The sequence below is a fragment of the Fonsecaea pedrosoi genome (assembly GCF_000835455.1).
Source record: "Fonsecaea pedrosoi CBS 271.37 unplaced genomic scaffold supercont1.4, whole genome shotgun sequence".
NCBI classification, from domain to species: domain Eukaryota; kingdom Fungi; phylum Ascomycota; class Eurotiomycetes; order Chaetothyriales; family Herpotrichiellaceae; genus Fonsecaea; species Fonsecaea pedrosoi.
Window position 1 is genome coordinate 2,225,956 of NW_013550612.1, and position 19,728 is coordinate 2,245,683.

A 19,728-nucleotide genomic window follows, 5' to 3' on the forward strand; every position below is an offset into this window, starting at 1 on the left:
GTTCCTGTGATTGATGTGGAAGTGATGCTATTGTGTATTCTGGTGTGTAGTGATGCCCGTCTCACAACTTGTACCTCGTATAGTGTCTGGTGTGTAGTGAGTGGCGTATAGCACATAGTGGATAATGCACGAGGTTTCCCAAGTATAGATTAGGAGAGGAGCAAAGTCATTTTATCCATAGTTAACGGGGATTTATTTAGATATTGTCCCTGATCCACTCCCACAACTTCAAGACGTAGTCCTCGTTAATCAATTCTTGTACATTTCTCAACACGGGCATGCGCTCGAACGTCTTTGCCATTTCGTAATGGACTGCGGCTTCTCTGGCGTCTTTCACACCTTTCTCTGGTCGGGGATGTGGCTGCTTTTCTTCTCCAGTCTTGACCTCTACTTTTAATTCTCCAGCCTCTGCCTCTGCCGGGTGCTGCTCTAATGTCATCCCTCGAGAGACACCTCCGTACACCTTCTCCCAGAACCCCAGCAGTCGTAGAGCGGGGTGGTTGCGGGTTTCCGTGTCAGCGGCGGCGCCGCTGTCTTGCAGGTCGGACAGGCGGGACAGCCATTCGTCTACAGAGACGATCTCGATGGGACTGCGTGAGTGATGACGTGACACCCAGACGAGCAGGTCGGACCAGGTTACGCAGGTGGAGGGGTTGAGGACGTGGTGGACCACGAGGTCAGGTAAAGAACCTCTTCTTCGCTCCGTGTCTGCGATTGTGGCTGTCGTGGCGACAGGGGGCCCTTTGACGTTTTTCTCCGTCAAAAGATGATCCTCCCACTGCGAATGACGAGACGATGAAGCGTCATCGTTCTTGAGAATATCCTCCACAAACGCCCTTGCGGCCACATCGACGGGCAACCACGCCAGCGCCTCGCCCGGCCCGTGGCCCTGGTCTCTCCTCGCCTGATCCAGGTCCGGCAAACACCCTGTCACCGCGAGCGTGCTGAGGATCAGCGGATACGCTTCGCTGCGGCTCCACACGCCCGTGTCGCTCGCGCCGGATAGCTGCCCGACTCGGCCGACGGAGATGCGGTTCTTCAGCCGTGAGGAATCGCGCGCCGCGCGGTGGCAGATTTGTTCGGCGACCCATTTGGATTGGGCGTAGCCGGTTGGGCCGGACACGGTGGGGTCGGAAAGGATACTCTCGGGGATGGGTTGGTGGGAGGTTATTGTTGTCGATGGCGAAGAAGAAGATCGAGACGAGTAAGGGGGGGAAGAAGAGGAAGAAGAATAGCCTGATACCGCCGCCACGCTGGAGCAGAATATAAATCTCGGCGGTATCCTCCCCTTTGACGACGACGAGGACCGAGCGGCGAGATTGATCAAGTTCCTCGTCCCCGCGAGATGCATCTGTGCAAACGCCCGCAGGGGCAAGAGGAAGTTGACGCTCCACGCCAAATGGACAATCACGTCCACTTCCCGGGTCAACTGCTCGTACGTCTCGTCGGACACCCCGAGTCTGGCGTCTGAGAGGTTGCAGCTGTGGATTTTGGTCTTGGTGTCGAAGCACCCCGGGACGGGGAGACGACGGGACGTCAGTGCTTTCAAGACACGTTCGCGCGAGGCGGTGGGCGTGGCGCCGCGGACGAGGAGGTGGACCTTGAGCACGGAGGCGCTCGCGAGGAGTTGGTGCAGGATGTGTGCGCCCAAAGAGCCTGTTGGGCCCGTGAGGAGGACGTGGATGCCTTCGCCTTTACCGCTGTCCTTGTCCTGGAGGACAGTTGGCAAGGGGGATTGTGAGGAATGGAGACCGGTGCCGGTGCTGGATACGGGCTGAGAGGAGGAACGTTCTGTCCCCGGCTCATCAAAGACACTGTACTCGTCGACCAAATCGAGCATCAGCCGATGCTGGGCCTGTTCATCACACTCCGGCCTTCTTGTCGTAGAGTCCCCTCTCCCTGATCGCACACGCAATACAAGATCGCTCAGCTCGGCGATGGTGCCCGTATCTTGCACCACTGTCAACGGCAGGGCTGAGCCCCTTGGTAGGAGTCGGGACAGCGCACGGCGGATCTGGATGCTCGCGACCGAGTCGACCCCGTAGGCGAACAGATCCGTATGCTCCGTCAGGGCGTCACCGTCACCGTCACTGTGACCATTCCTCCCTCCTGCGCCGACGACATTCTCCACAATCTCGCGGATCCTCGCGGGTATGTCGCTGCCGGATACCTCTGGCGAAGAATCGATACTGCCGCTAATATCCTTCCTGAGGGTTTCTTCTTCCGCATAGGCGGCGTCGATGGCCTCAGCGAACCTGGCTTCGGCCCTGGACCTGAGAACGGTGCCTTTGCTGCTCTTCTCGAGTCCATCCTCGAGAAGGGCCATGGGGACGAGCATGTTCCTGGGGATCCGCGCGTGAGTCTGGCTCTTGCGGTTCAGGTCCTCGACCACGGGCGCGGTCTGGCGGACAAGGTCTTCTTCGCTAAGCTGCCACACTCCCTGGCGCGGGAACAGCAGGGCACCAGGGTATGGTCTGCCGTTGCCGAAGATGAGGACGTCCTGTAGGACAGACGAGGCTGAGGCCCGAATGGCGTCTTCGAGGGGTGCCGGGTCGAATTTCTTACCCGTGACGAGCGTCAGCTGCGAGTCGGCTCGCGAGTGATATCGCCATGCGTCGGGGATTGTTAGATGGGCGGTGAACAGGTCGGCGGTGGCGAGGGAGCCGTCCTCTCGGTTTCGCTTCGCCTGTACATTTTGAACAAAAAAAAAATCAACAAGTCAGTATCTCATCCGGACACAGGAAATAGGGGGTGTCATCAAGTTGCGGGGAATGAAATATCAATACATACCATATGCGGCCACCCCGCCTGGATGACAAGTTCGAAAAGACCATCCTCCTGGTCCCGGGGCTCGAACTTGAGGGGTGATGAAGTCGAACCCGGACCAGGCGACGCTCGGAGGTATTGCCAGTCCCTGTCCTTTGCATAGTCCCGATGCGAGGACAGGAGAAACCCACACTCGGCGCTCCCGAACCGCGATACCAGCTTCACATTGTCCCTGACGAGGCTGTCGCCGACTTCACTGGGGAGAGCTGCACCCCCGACGCCGACGATGTCCATTTTTCGGAGGTATTCCCGACCAATCTCGTCGTCTGCCATCATTTGCAGCACGTACGGCACAGAGGAGAAATATTTTATCTCCGGTACCGCTCTGCCGTCGTTTGTTGGCGACGCGGAGGACGAAGGAGGAGATGATGATGATGATGATGATGATGATGAGGCAGCGTCGAGACATCTGCACACGTTGGCAGCGGTGATGGGCAGGTCTTTGCCCGGAAAGAGCCACACCAAAGCGTTGCTGGTCCATGCACGGAACAAATCGGCCACGCCGCCGTGATACAGCGGTGTTGTCGTGAATGTCGCTTGCCCTGTACCGTCGAGGACAGGAAGGACCCCGACCGCCGCCCTGTGTGTCTGGGGAATCGGTTTGGGAACGCCACTCGACGTGCCCGAGGTGTGATGGAGGTAGGCCACGTCCGTGTCTTCCACAGTCGCTGGAGGGACAGGGGGGACAGGACTTGAATCCTTGATGAGGTGGAAGATGTTGTCTCCAGCAAAAGGTATCGGGTGCGCGACGAGACAACTTTCTCCAGGATGCGACGACGCCTCTTGTGACGCTTCCCTCGCGAGAGTCCCGTAAGGCTCCTCGTACAGGATCACCTCGACATTGCAGGACCTGCACAGCTCCGCGATCGCCGAGGGGCTGCATTGCGGAGCGACCAGCAGGACCGGATGGCCCAGCCAGATCAAGCCCAGCCATGTGAACAACAGCCCAGGCGAGCTGGGACACAGGACCGCCACCGTCTGTCCCGGTCTCGGCTTGCTTGGGTTTGTATCATCGTCCCACCTCCACGCTTCCAACAACGCCTGAGCTACCAGGTTGACACCCCTGTAGATGTCGTTGAACGTCCACACGTGTCGTGTCCACGCTGCCCGCGACGCCTTTGCTGTGCTTGTTGTAACCTCGTACAGGCCGAGGATTGGCACATCTGGACAAGTCTGGGCCTTGACGTTGATGAATTCCCCGATGGTGCTGAATCTTTTCTCACGCTGGTGGAGGGCCGCACGGTCGAGCGTACAGGTGAAATAGTTGATGAGAGACATTTTTCTCCTTTTTTCCTCAAAAGATGGAAATAGATCAAAGGGAAGGGGGTTCAAGGAGAAGGGACCGAACAATTTCTGCGGCGGATCTCTTACGGCCGGTGGAAAGAATGGCTGCAACACATATTGAGATGAGATGGATATCGAGACTCCATTACCATTACCTAGATCGATCTGGAACTCGGTCGTGAGGCCACGTCTTGACGCTTAAATGTCGCATTGGGTACCATGCGTGACTGACATCATGACATGATCATGAATCCATAATCAACTACATTGTCTTGGTAGCGAAGATTTTACTCGACAAGAAGCCTGGGGATATGGTCGTATGATGGAGAAGGTGGTCTAGAGCAATCATGACACGTAGGCTGATCTCAATTCATATAGGGAACATTGCTCGATAACGAGACCAGTGACGGTGAGGTATATTGACCATTCAGTATATTTAAGTCCCTTACGTTTTGTATCAATAACCCATTATTCTTTTGGCAACTTTGACAGCGATGAAATTTCTAGAGAAAATCCATCAACATCCTCTATTGTTGATCAGGCTCGAACTTCAACCCTCTTGCTCCCACCGTTCAACTCATTCGAAACACCATCACCCCCTCCATTGGAAATGTCATTGTTCATGCCGATGCCTCGAATCCCGTCAATGAGACTGTCGGCCTTTTCAGGATCCGACGCATGCTTCGTTGCGGTTATAACACCGTGTGTCATTTTCCCATCGACGCCGTTGTTGCCGTTGGTCTGAATGCCATTCTTCTGGACGTCATCGTTGAGCACGGTCAACGACTTCAATCCATTCGACACACCATCCGTTTCGACGGGCACATTGTTCACCGTGTAGCCAGTGTCACTGGCGTCGACGAACGCCTCGATTCCTTCTCCGTTTCGAGGAAAGTTCTTCATTAATTCTTTGTGTCGCTTCAGCGCGGCGTACATTTCGTCCATGGATACATCGTTTAAAAAGACACACGACCCGAGCGGGGCGGGCACGGCGGCTCGGAGTTTTCCATCTCGAGTCCGCAGGATGGCCTTGGTGCCTTGGTCGAGAATGTCTTCGTCGAATTGGTGATGGTCCATGGACAGGCCCGCTCGTGAGAACAGGCGCAGAATCCTCTGGTGTTCCGCGTCGCTGAGAATGCCGCGCATGTTGGCCAATGTGGCCGAATAGGCCATATCTATTGAGATTGCGTGTCCATGGCGGAGCGGAACTTCGGGGACGAGCTCGTGCAGAGGAGACCACCTGGGCAATACTTAGACATGAAGTTGACACAATTGAATTTTGTGCGACTTACGTGTGACCATACGCGATAACACGGTCGAGTCCAATCTCGTGAAGATTGGGCGTTTCAAGCTTGAGCATCTCGTGGATACCAGCCCGGTTGATGGCATCAGCCGCATTCCGCACCTCCGCTGATGCACCGTCACAACGACCGAAGCCAGAATCGATCAACTGCTCGCAGTATTTATCGAGTAGTTCAAAAGTTGGCAGGTGAGCACAGGTGGAGATCTTGATCAATTCGGCAAACCCGTTGCGGATCTGGGCTTTGGGCAGGGTGCGGAGGAACGTAAAGTCTAAAAACGTACGCATTGGCGCGTGGTAGGCACCCAGGCGATTCTTGTAGTTGCCGTAGTTGACAGCGACCTTGATGGACACGGACGCATCAATCAACCCGATAACGGTTGTTGGGATGCGAATGAAGTTCGTGTTCCTGCGGTAGGCGGCACAGGCAAAGCTGTTAGGCGGGGGTTAGTAAAGCGTCCATTAACGCACACGCAAGGAGATATATGGGCCAGAGTGCCTTGGAGTCATCGTGGCAGGTGGTTTCTTTTACCCAGCAACATCAGTGACCAGTCCACCTCCAATGACTAGAACAGGTTCCTTATGATCAGGTCAGCGGTATATACGAAAGGGTCGTCACAACCCAGTCTCACCTTTCTAAAGACCCCGAACTTGTTCATCGAATCCACAATACTCAAGAAAGTGTCGATGGACTTTGCCTTCTCTCCGATCATGGTCTTGTGAATGTCGAGATCGATCTTGTAGTGGTCAAAGTACTTCTGCATCTTCTCGCCATAGATGTTGAAGATGTTGTAGTCCATGACGGCGAGACACCGGCCCCATCGTGTGTAGCAATCAGCCAGGTCACTTTTCTTCGTGTCGAAGACTCCGTCAATGAAGGTGAAGTCGTATTCAATCTTCTCATAGCCCTCAACATGGAACCCGGCCGCCGTTTCAGCAACCGAGGCTTTGAGATCAGACATTGTAGAATGTGGGCAGGGATATCCCAGTTGATGAGAGTTTCCGAGGCAAGGGACGTTGAATGAAGGGGTGTGGAAGATGAAGAGGTGGGAGCTAAACCAGGGGAGAAGCTTCGACTCTATATATCAACCAACAGACACGGCATCCGACACGGCGTCCAAAGACAGGTTCTTCATGAGAATAAAGGTATCTGGTCGCTTGTTGTCTCCGACCACACAGATTGCCATCATCCTGACCGCCATACTGCGGAAATGGGTGTGGGGTAGAAAGATTGGGTACTTCTCTCTGGCAGGACTCAACACTTCAATGAAAGAATGTCCACGGCGGGTCCTCGACTGTAGGCAGAAACCAGATTTTGCCATGGGAGAGACCCCGGCTTCAGCATGTTAGGAGGACTAAAGTCAACTTGGCGCCGTTTTAGAATTTGAACCAGTCACAGTCATGATGTATTGCGGGAAAGTCAATGGAGCAACGTCGAGTCGAGCCTTTTCGTCCCGGCAGTGTCACCCACGGAGGTTTGTACCTGCCCCTGAGGCCATCTCTCCCGTTTGGTAGGGAAATGCCAGATCATTCCACACACACAGATCACAGGAAGGAGATCCTAGCGTCTCGGTTTCATCGGTCCTGTTCCCCTGAATCTCATGGATTAGAGATCCGGCTGGGCGAGCGTTGACCACTGCGGGGCCGCAAGTATAGAATGGCACCGGCACATCTGAGCCGTGTTACAGAGCAGTTCTCCGCATGAAGCTGTCCATAACCAGCGGTTGATGACGATTGAAAACGCTCCACAAGAAGCACAAGGATATAGTGGGAGGAAGGAGGAAAGGAGGAGGAGGTCGAGTCTGGAAGTTGGAGACCATCAGGCTACGGACGCACTAGTCCCAACAAGGCTAGTGTACTGACATGTCATTGGCTGCACTCAAATGACCGAATCATCACCACAGGTTGCGTTTCTGTTGTTGTTCGATCATGACTTTTGCAAACTCTCCAGTCAACGGTCTCCGTTGCTACGATCCCGGATATGTGGTGATTCATGCTGCCAGATCTTGCATGCTGACTCCACCTAGATCTAGTGACACGGCTTCTTCAATTCGGACTCCACTGATTTAATCTCTTGATCAAGGAACCCACATGTTGATGACATGGCAGCCAAGTTGTTGGGCGATGTGTTCCTCGTGCGGATGTCTATTCCCTCCAGCCACTTCCCAGAGCACAAATCTCGTTTTGTTCCTGGTAGAAATGTCGCTGTTGCCTCTTTTATCGTGGGAGAGACAATTGTACAGAAGCAATGGCTGACTTTGACCCCCAAAAGAAGTATCAAGAGCAGGAGGAAATATATGTACGGTTCAGCCCTGAGAAAGTTGAATGAGCACACTGACTAGGCCTAGTTTGACGATGGCCGCGAGAGAGAACTCTTGGAATTCATTCTCCAAAAGCCAGATGTGGAGGACATGCGAAACTCGCCGCATAAAGTGCTCGCAGCTATCGACGAGTTTGCCCGCACCCAGAAATATCTGATGAATGTGGGTGAAGACAAAGGCCGGATTGTGACTGACCTGATAGCCGAAGTCAAGCCACAGGTCATGGTCGAGCTGGGCGGCTATGTTGGGTACTCGTGCATTTTGTTTGGGGACGCCGTCCGCAAGGCTGGCGGCCAGAGGTACTTCAGCCTGGAGAGGAATTCCGAATTTGTATCCGTGATTACTTCTTTGGTTGACCTTGCTGGGCTGAGCGACATTGTCAAAGTCATCGAGGGATCCAGCGATGCCTCCATCAAGCAATTGCACGACTCGGGGACTCTGCAACATATCGACCTCCTGTTCTTGGATCACTATAAGCCCGCGTACACCACCGACCTGAAGCTCTGCGAGGAGTTGAACCTGATCACCCCGGGATCTGTCTTGGCTGCCGACAATGTGATCAAGCCGGGGAATCCACCTTATCTAGAGTACGTCCGGAGCAGTGTCGAGCAGAAAAAGGACGCGACACAGAAAGCAGACACGGTCAACGGTGTGGATACTCGCTTCGCAGACCGCACAGCCAAACAATATCTCAAGCGGGAGGGCGAAGCCAAACTGGACGAGACACGAGTGGGAAATCCGCTGTTGATATACGAGAGTAAACTCGTCCACAGTTTCGAACCATCGGGCGTACCAGTAAGTGCCTTTTCCTGACTGAAAGTATTCTCACATCCTTACTAAATCAATCCAGGACGCTGTCGAAATCACCAGATGCGTGGGCTTGGACGAAGGAAGCTGAAACGTATGCTGTTGGAGTGTAGGAGCATGTATAGGACAGACGTATATACCCGTCCGTGCTCTCTCTTTCTTTTCTTGCCACTGGCGGCTGAGAGTCTCGATTACATTCTAATCTCAGTCATCAAAAGAGTAAAGCCGACAATGGAAGTATACTGGGCTACTGAGAATGGTAAAACGCTATGAGGGAGACCACCACTGTGGTTCTAAATAGCAGCAATCCCTGAACGTCTTCCAAGAAATCCCGCAATATCTAGACCTACCAATATCCTCTATTTATCTTTCCTAACAGCGCCCATCTCTCTGGTCGTCAGTAACCCACATTTACCAGTGCTATATTCTCTTGATTGCAAACAAGCATGTGGCCATTATCAAGGATCGAAGCACCACTCCTTGCAAAGTATCAAGCTTCCGCGGCGTCGGAATATAGTGCCCTACCTACCATCTCCACTTGTTCTGCAGGAGTGACGTCTATATTTCTGATATACGCATTATGCACCTAACAGCGACGTCCCCTTTGCACGCCACAATCCTATGCTATAGCATTAGTTATTGGCTATCTTGTTTTGAAATTTTTTTTCCCTGTGTGTATGCATGTGTGCGTGTGCGTTTAACTCTTCAACCGTCTTCACCTCACTGTCCCCCTTTCTTTCCAGGCATTGAGGCGAGCGCGTCCCTCCGAGTTAAACAATGCTCCAGGGCACCTCTCCACTGCTGGCTCACAGGCTACAGAATGCGTCGCTCTTGATCCTGAGTCTCGTCTTTCTCCCCCTGGACACTTTTATTCTACTCGTTTCTCTTGTCGTGGGCAAAGTCTTTCCGAGCAAGGTACTCTCGAATCGAGAAGCGGCACGTCACCGCGATGCCAGCTTCACGAGACGCAAGGTGCTGGTCACGGGAGTGGGCATGACCAAGGGCCTCGCGCTGGCGCGGCTGTTCTACGAGGCCGGCCACGACGTGATTGGCGCCGACTTTGAGCCTGACGGCGCGTGGGCGTGCGGGAGGGTGTCTTCGGCTCTGGGGAAGTTCTATCGCCTTGAAAAGCCCGACGCGAAGGCCGGGGCCGCGCCGTACATCCAGACGTTGCTGGACGTGGTGACCAAGGAGAAGGTCGAGCTCTGGATCAGTTGCTCGGGCGTGGCTTCGGCGGTCGAGGACGGCATGGCCAAGGAGGTCGTCGAGGCCCGGACCGCGTGCAAGGCCGTCCAGTTCGACGTGCAGACCACGCAGACGCTGCACGAGAAGCACGCGTTTATGGCACACACCAAAGACGTCGTGGGGCTGACGGTCCCCGAAACGCACGAGGTCACCTCCCGCGAGGCGGTGTTGGATGTCTTGCGCGCGGCGGCGCCCCACGGGAGGAAATACATCATGAAGACGATCGGGGTGGACGACGCCGTGCGCGGGGATTTGACCCTCCTCCCGAAGAAATGCGAGCGCGAGACCGCGGAACACCTCGCGGCGCGCCTCAACATCTCCGGAGATGCGCCGTGGATATTGCAGGAGTTCATCCAGGGGCGGGAATACTGCACGCACGCCCTGGTCGTGGCGGGCAAGGTCAAGGCCTTCGTGGCGTGTCCGTCGGCCGAGTTGCTCATGCATTACCAGTCACTTCCTGCCGAGTCGCCCCTGAGCCGGGCGATGTTGGCGTTTACTCAGACATATGCGGCGAGCGGCGGCCGTGGGTTTACAGGCCATTTGTCTTTTGACTTCATGGTGCGTGAGGACCAACACGGAGGAAAGGACGGGAGGGGCAATGTCGATCCGCGAGATATCGTGCTTTACCCGATCGAATGTAATCCGCGGGCGCACACCGCGGTGGTGCTGTTCAACGGACGCACCAGCACCAGCATCAGCACAGCTGCCACGGCAATGGTCCAGGCATATCTCTCCATCTTCGAGGATGTGGATAATCACCACCTCAACCGCACCGCCGATTCGAGCATTGACATAGTTCGCCCCGTCGCACAAGACAAATATTTCTGGACAGGCCACGACCTGGTCACCCTGGTTCTCCTGCCGACCTTGTCGCTGTTCCCTGCGCTGTTCTCTGGCCTAGCCTCCGTTCCCGTTTCCAGATCCGGAGCCCCCTCCAGCACCGACAGTGGTATTCGTGCATCGATCACGCATCTCACCCAAAACTACACACTCTTCCTCCACCGCCTCCTCACGTGGAGAGACGGCACGTACGAGCCCTGGGACCCCCTGCCCTGGTGGTGGCTGTACCACGTCTACTGGCCCGTGCGGTTCTGGGCCTGTCTCCGCGACGGGAGGAAGTGGAGTCGCATCAACGTGAGCACGGCCAAGATGTTTGAGTGTTGACAACAAGTTCCCTCGTCAGGGACTATCGTCCGGGGAATAAATAGGAAGGAGGGGGGAAAGGGGGCCGATGCGGTGGGAGAGAAGACCTCGAAAGAGCTGGAGAAAAGGGGAGTGAAGCAGGATATGGAGAGGCGAGTTAAAAAAAAAAACAAAAAAAATAGGCGTAAGAAAGGAGGAAGATAAGACGGGGTCGTCTGCTCTTCAATGGTAGGATAAGGCCGAGTCGGGGCTAGTAATAGCCCCATTAATTAGCCAGCCACAGCAGCTCAATATTGAATGTTGATTATGTGAATATATTTCGATGAGATGGATTTTTCGAGTTTGGCAGATAAATGGAGAACAATGCTCACCCGTAAAGCAGGGGGTATATATATCGTCAACAAATCTCTCCGAGTGGCCTAGCCTGGCCTGGTCCGTCTTTGCAATCGATCCCTGGGCTCGTTCGATAACTCCTGAAGGGTGGTAGACGGGGGAAGAATAGAGAGAGATGAATCGGAGAGAGGATGTGCGTGTGCACGGCTCAAACGACACCGCCGCCGCCACCACCACCTTTTCGATCCCTCTTCAGACCCAAAAGCCACCCTACCCCCTCGACCACATCTCTCATCCTCCTCGTGGACATGTCCAGGTCCGGAAACATGGCCCACCAACAGTGCGCCCACCCACTATACAGATCCAGCCTGGTCGGAACGTCGCATTCTTCCCGCAGGACCTTCTCGTAGATCAGCCCGTCGTCCCTGGCCGGGTCGAGGCCGCAGACCTGGAAATACGCTGGTGCGAGACCGAGATGGCCGTGTTTGACGGAGCCCCTTTGGTGACCTGCATCCGTCCCCTTACCATCCACGTCGCGAGGATCGTGTTGGTCGAACGGGTAGCACAGCTTCGAGGCCGGGTCGGGCTGGAACGCCTCGGTCAGCAGCGTCAGGAGGTGTCGGTCCAGGATCGGGGCGTTTGCGTTTTGCTCGCGGCTTAGATAGCGTGGTTGGTACCGTTCCGGCACGCGACCGGGCGAGATGTATGTGCCTGCCATCAACACTTGTCCCGTCAGCGGAGGGTTCAGGTTGTGGTCCCGCGCCAGGTGGGCCAGCGAGGCGGCGAGGTTGGCGCCCGCGCTCTCGCCGCCGACCAGGAACCCCACGCGCGCGTCAGTGCAGCGGGGGAAGATGGCCGAGTTGGACTTCCTGTTCTCAGTGGCGCAGAACTGCAGCACCTCCCACGAGTCGCAGATGGAGAAGGGGAAAGGGAACTCCGGCGCCAGACGATACGACGCGCACACCACCACGGCCGAGTGGGCCAGGACGAGCTCCCTCGCCAAACTCAGCTGGAGCTCTGGGTAGCCGATGGTATGGCCGCCGCCGTGCAGGAGGAGGATGAGTGGTCGCGCGGGCCCGGCAGCTTTCAAGTCCGCGGTCAGATGGCATACGATGATGCGGCAGGGCCAGTCGTCGCGGAGTCTGATCGAGTGTTCGGTCTCGGTGATCTCGCTCGGCCGCGAGTCTGCGAGGCGTTTCTGAAGCGGTCCAAGACCGGCCGCGGCGCTTTGCTTGATGTCTGAAAGCGTGTAGTTCGACCCGGCTTGGAGTTGGCTGGCTTGCAGGGCAGCGGAGAATGTTGGGTCGACGGTCGCTGTGGCGAGGATGTCCTCGATCGTGTCAAGGCGCGGTGACGGCATCTTCTACCCAGAGCTGTGGTGGCGGCGTGTAATGACTGCCCAGTGGAAGCTCTTGACGAGGAGGTAATGTTGGAGGGGTGGTATTTGTTGTTGTTCCCGGCGACTCAGCAGCTGCTGTAGAAAATGGCAATTCTGTCTCCCCAGCTTTCCACACAAGACGGCTCAAAGGACAGGACACCTTTTGAGCCCAACCCGATGCTCCTCCAGAGCTCGTCGTAGCCAATGTCCCTCTCTGTGTTGCCGTATGAAGTGCCTTCTTCAACCCAGCCACCCTGTCACAGTCCCACGTAGTGACACTCGTACTTTCAGCGAGTCAGTCCTGCCCTCGGTGTCATATACCCGTGGTGCACCACAGCCACCGAGCGTGCGCACTCCTTAGTCCGTTCTCGGTCAACGTCTACAGGAAACACTCCACCAGCTTGTCCTGTTCAGAGCCCATTCATAATTCCTCGTATCAACGGGCACGCAGTTTTTCCGAGGCCAAATGACCGGGGTAATGAAGAAGAGATCTCTCTTGCAGGTCCGGACTTTTGCCTCTCTTTTCGAAAACAACTCGGATTGCGAGACCCGCCAATTAACGCTGGGACAGTTACATCGAGACGACGGGGCCCGAAAATAGGATGCTCCCGTGCAGCACAAAAGGAGTCCGAAGGCGTTTGACGTACCAACGTACGAGGTACTCAGCTCGTTCAGTAGGCGAGGCAGCGGAGGGGCGGAAAGGGGCGGAAGCTTTGCTTGGCAAACCCTTTAAGATTTGGTCCAGCCTGATCCAGCCTGTGGCCCTTTTTCCACTCCTTGCTTACTCGTTACACTTAAAAAATGCGCATGTTCTGTCAAGTAATACTCGGTACCTCATAGTGCTCAATCAGCGCTTCTACAATATATCCACTTTTGAGCGGTACCTCAATTCCCAAGATCTCTTTACTCATCTGCTTTACCTCAGATTGCGATCATGACGAGTCAGTTCGCAGATCGGAAACGGTCCGGCGAGATCCTAGGTGTGGCACCTCCATAGACTGACCGTAGCGCTCGTGGTGCGAGCAAGAGACGAGCCCGTGCGCTGGACGCGTCAGCTATTGACGACCGGATCCTGTAAGCTAAAAGACCTTGAATGAGTCAAAGGGTGTTGGGGCCATAACTGGGCCTCTTCTCTAGCTCTTCTCGCCTTCAAGCTCAACGCGCTCCAAGAACCTTCCTATATCTTACGATTCAGAGCTGCCGCGGGTGTTCGCTGCGCCGGCAGGGGCGGGATATTTACTCGCCAATTGCCTAGTGTCGTACGTCCTTCAGTCTCTACTTTGAAAGTCCTCGAGTAACTATTCCGCGTTTGGGGGCAGCGAGGCTCCTCTGGCCCGTGCGTCGAGGTATATCGTTCGTGTGATGGTCATAGACACCGGCTGGCGGCGAGACATTGCACGGAGGCAAACACAAAGTTCCAAGGTTTGCGCGTGGTACAGGTTGTGTGCTGTTTTCGTTGCGATCATTTCTTCGACCATTGCGTAGGTAGGTGACATACTACGCTATGTCCACATATTGGCCATGATCGAGGATCCGTGCGCTGGCAGGTAGATTCTGCAAAGCCACGCCACCTTGAGACAGGACGTGATGCCGACCTCCGAGGCCCGCTGTTGCATGGGTGGCAAAGCATCTATCGCAAGTTGCTTGAGATACAAAATTTGACGAAGAACCATGACTTGGAAACATGAATTTTGACGTGCATGCCAGTGATTGAGCTGGCGCCAATAAGTGCACCGGCGTCTGACCTACTGGTGAGTGAGCACAGCAGCCGACGAAGTCTCTCTTGGTTGGAGATGACCCGGTAGTGTGCTGAGGGTTGAAGACAGCCGGTCGGACGGCAGTATGGTAATCTAGTGGTTTGTAGAGCCATGAAGCAAAGCCAACTCAGAAAGTCAAGCTGGTTCGAAGAGAGAAGAATGCAGCAAATAGAGTAGAGGAAATGGGTTGAGAACCGTCGGGAGATGATAAGAAGACAGACGGGTCGAGATGGCCAGGAGAGGAACTGTTGGCCTCCACGATGGACGATAGAGATGCAGGAAGAATGGGTGGCTCTTGATGGACATTGTCTCGAGGCCACTCTTGATCGTCCAGCGTCTTTCCGACGACAATCCCAAACCACCCTTACAACCAGGCACGAGCCAATGAGTGTGTCAGATGTAATCTGAACCCCCAGAACTCGTAGATATTCCATGCCTTTATTATCCTCGTCAAGATCGTCCTTTTCGTGCCGTGACATGTTGTCATGCCTTGTTCTATGTAAACAGGAGCACAAATGTAGGATTTTATACGTAGCCTGCAGGTGTCCACAATATTAGTCGCTTTGCCGTGTCAAGTCAACGAGCAATAACTCACCTTTCCTCGCTCCCTGGAAGAAAAACCTGACCACCAATACCTGTAGTCCAGCCATGCCGACCATCATACAGACCTCGATCAGACTGAAATTGAAGATGCGCTGTTCCGTACTCCTGACAGTGCTGAAGTTGCGGTTCTCTCTCGTACGGAAGTACTTTTGCATTCTGCTGACTGTACTCAGCTGTCCACTAATCTTGAAAACCAAATCTTCCAGTGCAGAGGTCTGTTCGGGTGTCGAGCCGGCTTTTTGTGGGAGGAGGGCGGATTTGGATTCGTCTTCGACCTATACACCCCATGCATGAGTTGTCTACTCTTCAGCCCAGGGGAGGAGCGGTGACTTACAGCAACCTCAAAATCGACCATCTTGTCTGCGAACGTCGACATCTCATTGTTGAAGCAGACACGGTACTCGCCCGCAGTCTGCGCAGTAAAGACAAAGTCTCCCTGTCTCTCCTTTTCTCCGCTCATTATTTTTCTGTCATTGGGCCCATACACCTCGTAGTCGATATCGAACGAGCCGCCGGATTGAACCTAAATGCATTAGTGATAGTTCTGTGCCAACGAATCCCAGATGGGAACATACTGCGAAATAGAAGGCGACTTTGGCACCTGGTCGCTCGACATTGCTGAAGAAACAGGCCTTCTCGTTGGCGGCAAGTTTATATGTCAGAGCAGTGCTGTACACTCTGGCAACAGCCAGTGCCAGCAGGCTGAGAAAGACGGAATGCAATCGCATGGCTGATCAGATATTAATGCCAATGCAAGTAAGAAGGAATCCAAGATATAAACTCAATGGCACGCGAGTCTGGACCAAAAATTCCCGAAAAGGGGCACAAGTTCGCGTCCGCAGGTGAAATCTTGGCTGGCGACACGTTGTTCGGAGCGAATGGCGCCGCTTTTTCAATGACGTCGAGCAGTGCTTACGCTAACCATATATGATGGTATACTATTAGAGCGGCATCAGAGAACTTCCCAGCCCTTACCACCACATAACACATATCATTCCGTCCTTGCTACAGTAAGAGACCTGAATAACGAGAGTTTGATATTGCTTGGACGTGGACAGGTATTTGACTCAACTTCTGTCGACTACATATCAGAAATCACAAGCAACAGCAACCTTTTCCATGTTGTCAGCGATCTTGATGTATTCCTCTGCTCTCTTCCTCATTCCGCCCAAGGACTCCATGCCTAACGGCATTCTCAGGGCCATAGGAGTAGACGACGGCTCCAAAATCTCCTTCACGATGGCCTCAGCAGTCTTCCTCGCATCCTGCGGCGCTCCTTCGTCTAGACCGGCAATCGCCTGCATCACATACTCCGTGGGGGTTCCCTTATAAGCGTCTGCAAGGATCGGCATCTTCATCTTCTTCTGGTCAAAAAACTTGGTCTTCATCGCTCCTGGTTCGGCAATCAACACTCTGATATTAAAGGTCGACAATTCGGTGGCTAGGGCCTCGGATATGCCCTCGATGGCAAATTTGGATCCGGCATAGACGGCGGCGCCAGGAGGGGGATTCCAGTTGACTGCACTGGAGATATTGATTATCACCCCAGAATGTCGGCTTCTCATGGACGGAACGAGTGCTTGGATGATGCGGATGGGTCCCCAGAAGTTCGTCTCAAACATTTGGCGGGCCTTGTCTAGGCTGTTGAAAAGGAGTTGCAAATCAGCAATCTTTGGCTCACTGCGCCCAGCTGTGGTCGAGATAAGGCACAAAAATTGACTTACTCCATCATCTCCAAAGGTGCGCCATCTGCATACCCGGCGTTGTTTACCACAACGTCTACAGGCCCGTGCTTCTTGACAATGTTCTCAATGTCATTCTCAAGGCTTGGACTGGACACGTCCAATGTCGCCCAAACACCACCAAGTTTCTCAATATCGGCAATTGCATCAGGAGAGCTGGCCGGATTGCGGGATGTGGCGATGCATTTCTGCCCAGCCTGAAGAGCTGCTCGGGCGATCTCGAGGCCTAAGCCCGTGCTGCAACCTGTAACAAGCCACTGCATATCCGCCAGTATCGGTTGGATCGAATCTGTATGCCGATTGGGAGTGTCGGGGTATGTTATGTTATCGACGGTGAGTGCTTTGGGCGTGATTGCCTGGCTTGAGAGGAATAGACTCACGGGGAATCTATACGTATATATACTCCCCCAGGTAAGTGCCTAACAACAGTATTGCCAACGCTGCGGCCGTAAACCTTGGCCCATCTCTCTTCCCCCGCTCTATGGCTTACCAGATGCTAAAAGAGAAGGCATTCTGGCGCATCTCAATATCGTTGGCAAAGTTGAACCGATACTGGCTGCTCGCCCCAAAATGTCCGAAAGTGGCAAAGCAAGAAGCCACAACCGGATGAATAGACGAGCCGAAACCAACAAGAGTTGCTTATTCTAGCAAAAGCACCGCCCAGATTTTTTGACTGCGTGGACCAGTATTCATATCATCACGTCGTCTAATTCACACTCTTTAACGCTGCGTATTATTTCTGCCTTTCCTCACGGCCGAAAATACATACCAGGCACCAGGTTACTCCGAGGCTTGATAGCGCCTAGCTCTGGCTAGACCTGGTGTCGGGCGCTGACACCCACAAACCCGAGTACGGCTACACATTGGGAATAGTTCATGAGAATCAATATACTTGCTGCTCCACTCTCTCGGAGATGACTGGGGCTTTGATAAGAGATTGCGGACTTGTGCATACCCTCTTTCGTTACATTTGTCAGTGGTTTGTGCTGCATCTGTCCGCATAAGGAGTCAGTCATTCAGCTGGCTTTCAGGCAACGGCTTGGCTTGTGTGTCGAATGTAAATCCGTCATATGATCAATGCGGTTGTAGAGGATGGTAACAGTGGTCGATCATGGCGCCCTCGCGTTGGGGTTGGGTGTGGGTCTCCTTTGTTTGGTCTTTCTGGCGCACGCACAGCCTTACGTCACGATCGGCGACGAGGCTACGAGGCTGTGGTTTTCCTTTTTCTCACTCTCCCCGCCTTGAAAGCAACAGAATCCATACGCAAGTCCTCATAGCCATTTAGCTGGTCCCGACCGCTGAGTCCTTCTCCTACTTGTACTTCCCATGCTTCTCTCACGTGCATTGCATTTTCTACCCAAGACTCTTCTCGCAAATGCCCGATCTTCGCAGGGGCGAGGACCACACGGATGCGGATCATGAAATGCGGACGTTGACATCTTACCTCTCGCGCATGAGCAGTCTGGCTTTCAGCCAAAGTACGTCCCGAAGCTCTATAAACTCCGTCAGCGTCAATGGCATATCGCAGGCACCCGTCGTCGTCATGGGCAACCCGTCAGCGGATCTGGACAGTTTCGTCTCCGCCGTGGTGACCGCGTTTTGCTACAACATCGCTGGAAACGGGGCGGTACATTCTAAGAGACCTGCGTATATACCGGTCCTGAATCTTCCGTCCGTCAGATCCAGCGAGCTGTGGCGACTGCGGCCGGAGTTTGGGGTCGCTATACGGTTGGCATCGGGGGATGCGCCTGACGCAGTGGGCAAGGACGGTTCGGAGCAGGGCAAGACTGATGCGTTGAACGAACTCGTCACCATCGCGGACATCAGAGCCGACAAGGGATCGGCGCTACATAGGCTATTTTACGAGTCCAGCAAGAACCCCGAGACGCAGCAGCCGGATCCGACCGCGAAGCAATCCCTCTTTTTGGTCGACCACAACGCGCCCTCGATACCGGGCCTTTCGGACGAAGCCGTCGCCGCTAGATTTAACGTCACGGGCTGCATCGACCACCACGTTGACGAACACTACGTGTCACAGGATGCGGACCCACGCATCGTCACGACCGGGATAGGGAGCTGCACGAGCCTCGTGGTCACGCACCTTCGCAAGCAAGGCATGTGGCCCTCCCCCACGTCCCAGCAGTCTGACGAGCAAAACCAGAACACTCCACAAATCGACCCGGAGGCCCTGTCGCAGTTGTCCAAACTCGCCCTCGCCCCGATCCTTATCGACACGTCGAACCTGCGGGCCAAGGGCGACAAATGCTTCGACACGGACAGGGAGGTCGCGCGGTTTCTGGAATCCACGATCGCGACGAGCACGGCGCAGATACGGGGGGAAACATCGCAGACGCGCTCCGGATCAGCAGGAGGCGGCGCCGAATGGGACCGCGACGCCTTCTTCTCGTGCATCTCCACGGCCAAAGCAAACTCTCTGGACTTGCTGACCATGCAAGAAGTCTTTGATCGCGACTACAAGGCCTGGACCGAGCGCACTGCTACCGCCGGTGGTAACACTAGTACTGGCACTAGCACAGGTAAAGGTAAAGAAATCAACATCGGCATCTCCAGCCTCGTGAAACCCCTCTCCTGGCTCGTCGCCCACGCGGGGGACGCCGACGCTTTGCTCGCCGAGATCGAAGCCTTCGCCACCGACGACGCCCGCCAGCTGGGCGTGTTCTGCATGCTCACGCGCACGGGCGACGGGCGCAAAGAAGTCGCCGTGCTGGTCCTGGACGACGCTGCAAAGGGCGCCGTTGACGCGTTCGAGACAAAGAGCCGCGATGAGCTGCGGTTGGCCGAGTGGGCTGCCGAAGATGGCGGCGGCGGCGGCGGCGGCGGGACCGAGAGACTTGTTGACGCACTGAAAAAGAAGTGGGCTGAGAAGGGCAAATGGAAGATCTGGTGGATGGGAGACACGACTAAGAGCCGCAAACAAGTTGGGCCGCTGTTGAGGGAAGCAGTGAGAGATCTCTAGGTTAGGGATTAG

The 19,728-nt window shown here is 54.7% G+C and overlaps 8 protein-coding genes across 8 annotated transcripts; 3 read left to right on the forward strand and 5 right to left on the reverse strand.

The window, feature by feature from the left end:
* Positions 1–196: 196 nt before the first annotated feature.
* Z517_06612 (uncharacterized protein) lies at positions 197–4,104 on the reverse strand (the record flags this gene model as incomplete). The annotated part of the gene is made up of 2 exons (XM_013428351.1): positions 197–2,686; positions 2,791–4,104. 2 exons carry the CDS (start codon positions 4,102–4,104, stop codon positions 197–199), a joined length of 3,804 nt encoding a protein of 1,267 aa, XP_013283805.1.
* A 543-nt stretch (positions 4,105–4,647) lies between these two features.
* On the reverse strand, positions 4,648–6,372 carry Z517_06613 (uncharacterized protein; the record flags this gene model as incomplete). The annotated part of the gene is made up of 4 exons (XM_013428352.1): positions 4,648–5,350; positions 5,403–5,843; positions 5,943–5,989; positions 6,043–6,372. The coding sequence occupies 4 exons, from the start codon at positions 6,370–6,372 to the stop codon at positions 4,648–4,650; spliced, it is 1,521 nt and encodes a 506-aa protein (XP_013283806.1).
* A 1,286-nt stretch (positions 6,373–7,658) lies between these two features.
* Z517_06614 (uncharacterized protein) lies at positions 7,659–8,629 on the forward strand (the record flags this gene model as incomplete). Its single annotated transcript, XM_013428353.1, has 3 exons — positions 7,659–7,709; positions 7,759–8,526; positions 8,582–8,629. The coding sequence occupies 3 exons, from the start codon at positions 7,659–7,661 to the stop codon at positions 8,627–8,629; spliced, it is 867 nt and encodes a 288-aa protein (XP_013283807.1).
* A 686-nt stretch (positions 8,630–9,315) lies between these two features.
* Positions 9,316–10,947, forward strand: Z517_06615 (uncharacterized protein; the record flags this gene model as incomplete). The annotated part of the gene is made up of 1 exon (XM_013428354.1): positions 9,316–10,947. The coding sequence occupies one exon, from the start codon at positions 9,316–9,318 to the stop codon at positions 10,945–10,947; it is 1,632 nt and encodes a 543-aa protein (XP_013283808.1).
* Positions 10,948–11,467: 520 nt separating this feature from the next.
* Z517_06616 (uncharacterized protein) lies at positions 11,468–12,619 on the reverse strand (the record flags this gene model as incomplete). Its single annotated transcript, XM_013428355.1, has 1 exon — positions 11,468–12,619. One exon carries the CDS (start codon positions 12,617–12,619, stop codon positions 11,468–11,470), a length of 1,152 nt encoding a protein of 383 aa, XP_013283809.1.
* A 2,329-nt stretch (positions 12,620–14,948) lies between these two features.
* Z517_06617 (uncharacterized protein) lies at positions 14,949–15,725 on the reverse strand (the record flags this gene model as incomplete). The annotated part of the gene is made up of 3 exons (XM_013428356.1): positions 14,949–15,272; positions 15,332–15,520; positions 15,573–15,725. 3 exons carry the CDS (start codon positions 15,723–15,725, stop codon positions 14,949–14,951), a joined length of 666 nt encoding a protein of 221 aa, XP_013283810.1.
* A 360-nt stretch (positions 15,726–16,085) lies between these two features.
* Z517_06618 (uncharacterized protein) lies at positions 16,086–17,002 on the reverse strand (the record flags this gene model as incomplete). Its single annotated transcript, XM_013428357.1, has 2 exons — positions 16,086–16,638; positions 16,722–17,002. The coding sequence occupies 2 exons, from the start codon at positions 17,000–17,002 to the stop codon at positions 16,086–16,088; spliced, it is 834 nt and encodes a 277-aa protein (XP_013283811.1).
* A 1,112-nt stretch (positions 17,003–18,114) lies between these two features.
* Positions 18,115–19,716, forward strand: Z517_06619 (uncharacterized protein; the record flags this gene model as incomplete). The annotated part of the gene is made up of 1 exon (XM_013428358.1): positions 18,115–19,716. The coding sequence occupies one exon, from the start codon at positions 18,115–18,117 to the stop codon at positions 19,714–19,716; it is 1,602 nt and encodes a 533-aa protein (XP_013283812.1).
* Between the last annotated feature and the right edge of the window lie 12 nt (positions 19,717–19,728).